General features: G+C 52.4%; 1 protein-coding gene and 1 non-coding gene across 2 annotated transcripts; both read left to right on the plus strand.

Annotated features, from left to right (window-relative positions):
* Positions 1–6,772, plus strand: PRSS16 (serine protease 16). Its single transcript, XM_027128197.1, has 12 exons — positions 1–132; positions 208–368; positions 1,205–1,304; positions 1,447–1,576; positions 2,351–2,474; positions 2,741–2,818; positions 2,905–2,952; positions 3,408–3,698; positions 4,453–4,594; positions 5,985–6,164; positions 6,244–6,389; positions 6,506–6,772. The coding sequence occupies exons 1-12, from the start codon at positions 63–65 to the stop codon at positions 6,572–6,574; spliced, it is 1,539 nt and encodes a 512-aa protein (XP_026983998.1). The 5' UTR covers positions 1–62; the 3' UTR covers positions 6,575–6,772.
* A 2,228-nt stretch (positions 6,773–9,000) lies between these two features.
* TRNAI-AAU (transfer RNA isoleucine (anticodon AAU)) lies at positions 9,001–9,074 on the plus strand. Its single transcript has one exon. It is a non-coding gene; the product is annotated as a tRNA-Ile (tRNA).
* Positions 9,075–9,481: the final 407 nt, after the last annotated feature.

Raw genomic sequence — 9,481 nt, forward strand, 5'->3', positions numbered from 1 at the left:
ATGAAGTCGAGTGAGCGGGGAGAACACAGCACCTAGAGCCCTTGCACAGAGGACTGGACACCATGGCCATTGGGCCTGTCCCGTGGCTGGGCCCTCTGCTCCTGGTTTCCCTCTGGGGGTCCTCAGCTCCAGGTAGGAGGATCCTGAGTGTCAGGCAGGGGGTCCTAAGGGGGCCTGGCCTGACTCTTTCCCCTCCATGTCCCACAGCTTCCCTCCTTAGGCGCCTAGGTGAGCACATTCAGCGGTTTCAGGAGAGCTCTGGCCTGGGCCTAAGCCTGGACCCAGGAGGTGTGGCCCTCCCAAAAGAGGGGTGGCTGGAGCAACCACTGGACCCCTTCAATGCCTCCGACAGACGATCCTTCCTGCAGGTGAGGCCCGGAGAGGGGGAGACCACTGTGTCCCCTGCCCCCCTCCTTAGTCTCCCTACCCTGCCCCTCGGTCTCTGCTTTCCGTTCCTATCTCTACACCTCTGTCTCCCCATCCCTTTCCCCCTCAGTCTTATCCAATGCCTGCTGTCAGAATCCCTTATGGCCCTTTAGTCTAGCCCCTCTGGTTTTTTGATTTGCCCTCTAACCCCTAATCTCCCCTTCTTTTCTTCAGCCTCCCACTTTTTTTGTCCCTCAGGTCCTGTCCTTCAGTCTTTCCTTTTCCCTGTCATTCACTCTCACTCCCTCACTGCCCCTCAACACCGCCCCCGCATCCTTCAGATTACACACTAAACCCACCACCAAGTCTCAGTATGGAGCAAAAATCTGGACCATCTTTGTAACCAGACCTGGCTACCAATAGGCACTTGAAGGTATCTACTGAATGAATGAACAGATTCACCATTTTTCACACCTACTCTATCCACAGCCTCCAGAGGTCATCTCACGTAGACCCTATTCCTAAATCCATCTGCATTCATTACTTATTCTACAATTATTATTTCAATATATTGCAAGTGCCTACCAAGTGCTAGCCACTATTCTTGACCCTGGGGATATAAGAGTGAAAAAGCTGACAAAAATATCTGCTCTTGTAGATCTTACATTCTAGGTGAGGAGACAAAGAGGAGAGAAATGAACACGTAAATAAACAAGCCTATTTCAGATACTATAGGTATGCAGAGATCCATTAGGGAGAGAGACTGGAGCGAACAGGGAATAAAGAACAGGTCAGAACTCTCACAATCCCATTTCTTCTTCCCCATCCTACCTCTTAGCGGTATTGGGTAAATGACCAACATTGGACCAGCCAGGATGGGCCTGTATTCCTGCATCTGGGGGGCGAAGGCAGCCTTGGGCCTGGCTCAGTGATGAGAGGTAAGATGCAAGGGTGAAGAAAGACATAGATGAGTAGCTGGTGGAGGCCAGGAAGGGGAGCTGCATATTGCAGTGCTATGAGGTCTGAGGGTTGCAGGAGTTGACACCCACTTCACACACACCCCCTCTGGACTCTTCACAGGGCACCCTGCAACCCTGGCCCCAGTCTGGGGGGCCCTGGTGATAGGTCTGGAACATAGATTTTATGGCCTGAGTATACCCGCTGAGGGGCTTGACGTGGCCCAGCTCCGCTTCTTGTCCAGCCGCCATGCGTGAGTAGGAGTTGGGAAAGTGTTTGGGGTCATGGGACTGAGGATGTCTGTGTTTTGGCATCTCTGCATCTGTGTCTCTCTCCTCCACTGCCCGAAGTTGACCTCTGAGTCTGTGGTCCCATGTTTTTGTCTCTGTCTTTCAGTGTCCTGTTCTTTCTTTCCCCATCTCTGGGTCTCTCTCTTTCCCTTTCCCCCAACCCCTCCTTCCACTGTATTCTTACGTTTTGCTGTCTCACTATGGCCTGTTGGTCCAGACCACCAGCATCTCTTACCTGGATGACAGAGCCTCCTCACTGGTCTCCTTGTTTCTGCCCTTGATCCCTCCAGTCTATTCTCCAGATGAAGCAGAGTGCTCATTAGAGCATAAACCAGATCACCTCTCTCCCGGCTCAAATCCTTCACATATCTCTCATCACACTCAGAGTAAAGACAAAAGCTTTGCAATGGCCACAAGGTCTGATTGGCTCTGGCTCCCCAGTTAACTCTCTGATCTCTCCTACAGGCTAGATTTTCACCCAAACTGCCTTGGAGGTTTTCCCTCTCCCACCTAGTCTGGAAGAGAATGGTGGAGGCTTTCCAGATGGGTCTCCCCTGACCTAGGCACTCATGAAGAAATGAGTTTGTGGGCATGCGGAGTCCTCAGAAATACCTCATGAGAAAAGAGCCCTAGCTTCTGGCCAGACTCCCTCCATTCTCCATTCCCGCCTATACAATGGGGGAATTTTCAGGGATTCCCGGTGTTGGGGACTGACTCAGCCTCCCCTCTGACCCTAGGCTGGCCGATGTGGTCTCTGCCCGCCTCGCACTCTCCCGCCTCTTCAACGTCTCCTTCTCCAGCCCCTGGCTCTGCTTCGGAGGCTCCTATGCCGGCTCCCTGGCTGCCTGGGCCAGGCTGAAGGTCCCGGGACTCCTCTGGGAGAACTGGGGGGAGGGAACTTGGACTCCGGGGTCCCCAACTCAGATAATAGAATACCTGGCCACCACACTCCCTCCTCCCACACTCTCCTTTCCGCCCAGAAGAGCTTCCTACAATCTGCCTTCACGGGAGTCCCGTGTATAGAAGGTAGGGACTTGCCTAAGATCACACGAGTGAGTGACACAGGGGCGGGAAGATATGGGATCCCAGTCCCTAAGCCCCCAGGCTGACAACTTCTCCTCCTTCAGTTTCCCCATCTCATTTTCGCCTCCGTCGCCTCTTCCGCTCCGGTGCGGGCCATACTGGATTTCTCCGAGTATAATGACGTAAGGATGGCGGGCGGTGGGTCCGGGTGGGGAGGAGGGCCTCAGTGGTCGGAGTCACCTGATACTCTCCGGCGGTCGGACTTTAGGTGGTGTCTAGAAGCCTAATGAACACTGCGATTGGCGGATCCCTGGAGGTAGGATGTGGGGCCCAGTCCAAGGGGGATAGGGAGAGAGAAGAGGCCTTGAGGATGGGGGCCAAAAGAAAAGGTTGAAGCTTGCAAGGTGTCGGGGTCTGAGGGACTTGGGAGCCCCGAGATGTGGGTGGATTTGGGAAGAAGGCTGGAGCTGAAGATGGGTCCAGGTACCAAGAAAGGAGGAGACCCTACAGGGGCGGGGCTGATACGGAGGCGGGGCCTGGGGACAGACGACCCTATCAGGAGGCTGTTCCACTGTGGGGCGGGGCCTGGGGGACGACCCGGAGGAGGAGCCGGAAGAGGGCGGGGCTTCGGGTCTGAGTGGCGTTCAACAGACCCCGGGATGAATCTGGCGCCGGGAAAGTGGGGAGCCCAGGGAGGATGCAGGTCGTGGAAAGGGAAAGGCCGGGGCCCGGGTCCGAGTCTTCGCCAACGCTGCCTCTCGTTCCCAACAGTGCCGGGCTGCTGCGTCCGCAGCCTTTGCGGAGGTGGAGCGACGGCTGCGCGCGGGCCGCTCGGCTCAGGCAGCGCTGCGAGCGGAGCTGGGTGCATGTGGGTCCCTGGGGCGCGCTGCGGACCAGGCAGAGCTGCTGGGGGCGCTGCAGGCACTCGTGGGAGGGGCAGTGCAGTACGATGGGCAAGCGGGAGCGCCGCTGAGTGTGCGACGGCTCTGCGGACTCCTCCTCGGGGACCGGGGCAACTGCAGCAGCCCTGCGCCCTACCGCGGGCTTCGTCGGGCAGTGCAGGTGAGCACCCCTGAGCACCGCCAGGCGTCGGCAGACAAGGGTTCCTGCTCCACCTCCGCTGTGTGATCTTCGTCAAGCGTAAAGCCTTCTGCACCTTAGTTTCCTCATCTGTAAAATGGGTATGACATGTCATAGGGACCTCGGAGGTGAAATGAAGTAGGGGCATGGAAAACACTCAACAGGGAGCCTGGCACACCGTATGCAAATGTTAACGACTATGCTTACTATCTAGCTTGCCTACCTTGTTCTGGCCTCTTCCTGGAGCCTGCAACAGCGTCTAGCACACAGCAAGCTCTCAATTAGTATTTATAGAATGAAAAACGGTAGCCCTGGGGACACAGTTCTCCTAGAGACCGGGCTCCCAGCCTCGGAATCCACAGCTACAATCCAGCTGTCACTTTTCCAGCGTTTTCTGCACCAAGTACTGTGCAGTGTGCCTCACATTTATTATTTCATTGAATTCTCACAATAGTTCGAGGTAGGCACAGCTGAGGAAACTGAGATCTAAGATATTCTCACATGTCCAAGATCTCACAGGTAAGATGTTCTTGGTCATCTAGTACCTTAATCTCTAACCCACAGGGACCTAGGTCCCCACCACCTCTGACGACTGAATCCCAGGAGAACTCAGGGACTCACTCTTCTGACTGCTGACTTTTGACTTGTAGGGATCTATGGCTCCATGCCCTGGCTTGATGGGGGGAAGGGAGGAATGTATGTATGTATGTATGTATATATGTATATTGTCCCCTAGGTTGTCACACACAGCCTGGGTCAGAAGTGTTTAAGCTTTTCTCGAGCAGAGACAGTGGCACAGCTGAAGGTCACAGAAACCCAAGTGGCCGGCGTTGGCGACCGGCAGTGGTTGTACCAGACCTGTACCGAGTTTGGCTACTGTGAGTGACTGGCCTAACCCTCACCCCCAAAACATACATTCTGTGCTATGCCCAGACAAGCCATCTAACAGGTAGTCTGGACTCGTTTTCATTTCCATAGGACAACTAGCCGGACTGCTGGGCCTCGTTTAACCTGCAGGTGTGGGGTGTGGGGTGAACAGCCGTACTAGAGCGTGCATGTGTGCTTGGCCCTCACGCACCTTCTCGCTCACACACTTAGCCCTCAACATGAGTGATCGTCCCTTCAATCTTCTCTTCATCTGTGTGCCTGTCCCAGGAATGGCCCTACCCTCTCCAGTTACCAGGCTAGAAACCCTAACAGTGCTTTGCATGCCTCCTTCCCATCATCCCCATAGCTTGTCATCACTGAGTCTTGCCCACTCTTTATCCTGGACAACTCTGCAGTTCACCCAACCCCTTTCTCTTCCCACCTCTGCTGTCCTGGTAGGGACCCCCATGCTCTCCTGCCTGGATCCCTGACCCAGCCTCTTCTCTGGTCTCTAGGACTTCCCTTCACCCATACAATGCAACTTCCTCACAGGGCTTTGCATATCTTGACACCCACCCCCCCCACACCCCCACCCGGCCCGAGACACCAATCTTCCTAATCCTCAGACATTTCCTTGGATTACTTATCTTTCCCTCTTCACACAGTTTACTCGTTTTCAAGTCTCAACACAAGATGTCCCCTCCTCAGGAAGGGAGGCAGATCTCTCAAGATAAGTCTGCCTCCCTGCGCCCCACCCCATTAGCTCCTTGTTCTTCTCCTTAGCACTTTCCACAGTCTTACCATACATTCTTTATTGCCTATCTCCCCTCTGGACTGTGAGTCCTGTGACAGCAAAGCCTGGGGCTGTTGTGTTGTCACTATGTTCCCAATATATTGTTCAACATATATCTGGCTACATGGTAGGTGCTCAAATAAATGGTGAAGGAAGGAAGGAATTAATGTGAGACTGAGAAGTTAGATTTACCCTGAAAGCACAGAGGAGCTATGGATATTAAGCAGGGGTCCAATTTGTGCTTTCAGCACTGCAGGCTCCTTCTCATCTCTAGACCTTCGCACATGCGGTTTCCTCTTTTCTTTCTTTGTTTGCCTCACTCCGGCTAATTCCTTAAGGTCTTATCCCTTGCAGGATGCTGTCCCTGAGCCCACTGTGCTCCCTCTGAGACGGCCCCACCCCTACCCCAGGCCTTTGTCCATAACAGCCCTGATCGTTCTGGGCCATCACTGTCTGGGGCTGAGTATGTCTCTGACAGGAACCATGAACTTATTGAAAGGAGGGTCTGGAGCTGTCTTGATCATCAGTGGGGAGAGCTCTGTAAATGATTATTAAAGAGGTAGGGGGCTGGCTATGTACTCCACACTTATGGATACCTCTCTCCACAGATGTCACCTGTGAGGTCCCTGGATGCCCTTTCTCCCAGCTCCCAGCTCTGCCCTCCCAACTAGAGCTATGTGAGCAGGTGTTCGGGTTTTCAGCCTCATCCATAGCCCAGGCTGTGTCGCAGACGAACTCCTACTATGGTGGCCAGACCCCAGGGGCCACCCAAGTGCTGTTTGTTAATGGTGAGCGTGCTATCAGAACCTGACTCCTTAGTGTCTACCTGGCCCCAGCTCAACACACCATTCTCTCCTTTCTTTCCAGGGGATATAGACCCCTGGCATGTGCTAAGTGTAACACAGCCTTTGGGACCCTCAGAATCAGCCCTTCTCATCCCTAATGCTTCTCATTGCTTGGACATGGCACCTGAGAGACCCTCAGACTCCCCCAGCCTCCGCCTAGCACGCCAGGTAAGCGAGAAAAAGCTCTGGGTGATTTGCACTGTCACTTGCATACTAATTTGCATGTTCCTGCTCTCTACTAGTGCTGGAGTCTGACTGTCCAAATTCTCTCCACCTCGCCACAGAACATCTTCCAGCAGCTGCAGACCTGGCTTGGTCCAGCAAAGAAGAGCCAGGTTAGGGGTGGGGTCTGAGCCCCACATCCTCACCATTCCCCGTGTGGCCACCTCAGTCCTGGATGTATACACTTATTGGACAAGAAAAAGCTTGTTTTGAAAGAGGAAATTCCCAGGAATTCGGATTTAGCACCTGTTCTGCATAAAACTGACTTGTGTCTGCAAACGTCCTCACTCCCAACTAAAAGTGCTTTGTTACAAAGAGTTATGTGAATATAAGTGATTCTCCTCATCGTGAATATTGTTATTTTAAATGTCAAAGAAATATGGCTCTTTATGCTCATCTCCTCCCCCTGCAAATCAGCTTCTGTCTCAAATTCTGCTCAGCTCCTGGACTGGGCACCTTGCTTCATGTCTCTCTCTGGACCTCAGACCCTGACCTGTCTCTGCTTCTCACTGTTTGTCTCACTGTGCCCTCCTCCCTCAGTCTCTTCCTGTCTAACTTGTCTCTGTCTCTAATTGTCTCTCAACCTCCTCCTGTTTCTCTGGATATCTTTCTTTCTGTCTCTCTCTGTGTCTTAGTCTGTTTCTGTTTATTTCTCTGTGTCTGTGTCTCTGTCCCTGTCTCCCAGTCAGCATCTCCTCTACTCTCCTCTCTTGCTTGCTCGGTCCTTAGTTATCTCCACTGCTCTACTCCTGTCTCTCATTTCTGGTGCCTGTGTCCCTTTAGTCACTTTCTCTCTCACTCTCTCTCTGCCTCTATTTCCCTCTCTTCAGACTTTCCGTCTCTCCTTCGTTATCTTCTCAATATCTCTCTCCCTCAGGCTCTGTTTCTGTCCCTTATGCTCTTCCCCACTGTCTCTATTTCTCTTCCTGTCACTTAATCTTTGTCTTTCTCTGTCTGTCTTTCAGTTTTCCATCTTTTTCACTCACCATCTTTTTCCATAATTAAATGTCACTCTCGGGCATTTCCAGCTTCCAGCCCTGGGGATTTAGGGTTCTGGTCAAACCTTCTAGATGGGGACATCCCCAAGTTCTACGAGGTTGGGCCCAGTACCAAGGGGTCCGACCCCAGTACTAAGGGTCCCGCTTAGCCTGCTTTAGCACTGCCAACAGTGCCCTGTTCAGCACCCAGAGCCGCAGCCACCAGGAGCAGGAATTAGCAAGTCAGGGCGACTGAGTGCCTCTGCGAAGCTGGGAAGTGGAGGAGAAGTAAAGACAAGTCAGGACAAGGGTTTGGGGGCTGGGATGGTAACAGAAGCCATGAAGCCCATTCTGTGAGGAAGTCACTCCCTGCCTTTCTTGACTCCAAACCCTGAGGAGTAATTTTTTTTTTTTTCTTCTGAGGATTAATCCCAGCTCACCGGGTGCTACCCTGTACCACTTACTGCTCTTTAACCACAGCCCCTCATGCTGAGGTCTAGCCTCAGTGTCTCCCTTTATATATTGAGCATGTGCACCATGGTCTGACACATCGTGGGTACTCAGTACCTATTGAGAAATGAGAGAATGAGGTCAACCCTCAACTCTTCACATACTTTTGTTTTTCCTCCTACTTTGCTGGATGCAACTTCTTTCATTCTCCTTTGCAAACTTCTTCTCCATGTATTATTCGAATGGGTTTGGGTTTGGTGCTGGGCTACCTTCCCTTAAGTATTCTCAGAGCTTCCCTACCAATGTGTCTGTGGTACCAGGGCTAGCTCTCAGGTATTCCAGAATATTGATTACCTCAGCCTTTGAGGGTTTTCTCTGGAGGCCCTTCGGCCAGTGAAAAAAGCCGGGGCTGCTCCGCACCTGACAGGTGCAGGTGTTTCTGCCTCTTTCCTCTGAAGTTGCTCAATTTGAGTCTCGACGCTGCCACCCTTCTCAGATCTAGATGTTTCTCTTCCGGTCCAGATAAAGTCCCCTGATTCTGGGGGCGTAGTTCTGCTCCGGGTCAGGGCCAACCACACAGTGCGCGGGGCGGGAGGCATTTCAGGATCACTCCGAGGCCGAGGCCGGCGGCAAGAGAGTGCAAGTTCGCAGGTCTCATGTCCTGGGATCTGTCCGAAAGGGTCTCCAGGAGCGCAGTATATCCGCAAGAGGCGCGCGCAGGGGCCGAGTCCTCGGAGCCCTGCTCCGTGGCCGCTCCGTGGTCATTTCCGTGATCTGCTCGCCGCCAAATCTGGCTTGGAGCATCTTCTCGTTGGCCCCCGGTCTTCCCTGGGTAGGAGGAAGGACACCTCACTCCGGGGCTCTGATCGTTTGGGGTCAGAACTGTAAGTTTGAGAGGGGCCCCCAAGAAGTAGAGTTCATTCAGGCCAAATGTTAAGTTTTTCTCTTTTTCTTTTTCCTAACTCCGCGATAGGGGAGAGTGAAATAGGAAGAATGTGATTTTTTAATGTTAATTTTGGGTTGTTTTTGTTCTTTATGTTCCCTTTTCCCCACCCCCAGAAGAATTTGAAGAAACCGTTTTATTTCGTTTTCATTTAATTATCTAAGGAGGAGTGACGTGGCTATGCAGTGGCCAGTTAGCTCAGTTGGTTAGAGCGTAGTGCTAATAACGCCAAGGTCGCGGGTTCGATCCCCGTACGAGCTAAGCTGTATATAATGAGGTCACTTTCTTACATTTATACACAAACGAGAGTTCTGCCAGTTTCAGGTTCACCACGATGTTACAATTAATGTATGGAAGACAAACCTCTCGCTGAGAACTTTAAAAAAACCTGAACAGACGCCTTTGATGTCCCCCAAGGTTGCGGTCCTGTTTTGACTCCCATCTGCAGGGCGAAAGGTTAGCAGGGAGGGACCCAGCAAGGGAAACAGAGCTGCTTTGGGCATATTATTTTTCCACTGGGTAACTGATTCTTGCAAAGAAACTGACCCTATTGGATTATTTTCGTCCAAAAAAACCCTGGGAAACCATCCACGCTTTCTACACTTCCACACTTGGGTCTTAACTAGTTCTGCGAAAGATGAAACAAGATTTTTTATATGACCTGTGAA

This window comes from Aethalodelphis obliquidens, unplaced genomic scaffold, assembly GCF_003676395.1.
Source record: "Aethalodelphis obliquidens isolate GAN/ISIS:26980383/991018 unplaced genomic scaffold, ASM367639v1 scaffold34, whole genome shotgun sequence".
NCBI classification, from domain to species: domain Eukaryota; kingdom Metazoa; phylum Chordata; class Mammalia; order Artiodactyla; family Delphinidae; genus Aethalodelphis; species Aethalodelphis obliquidens.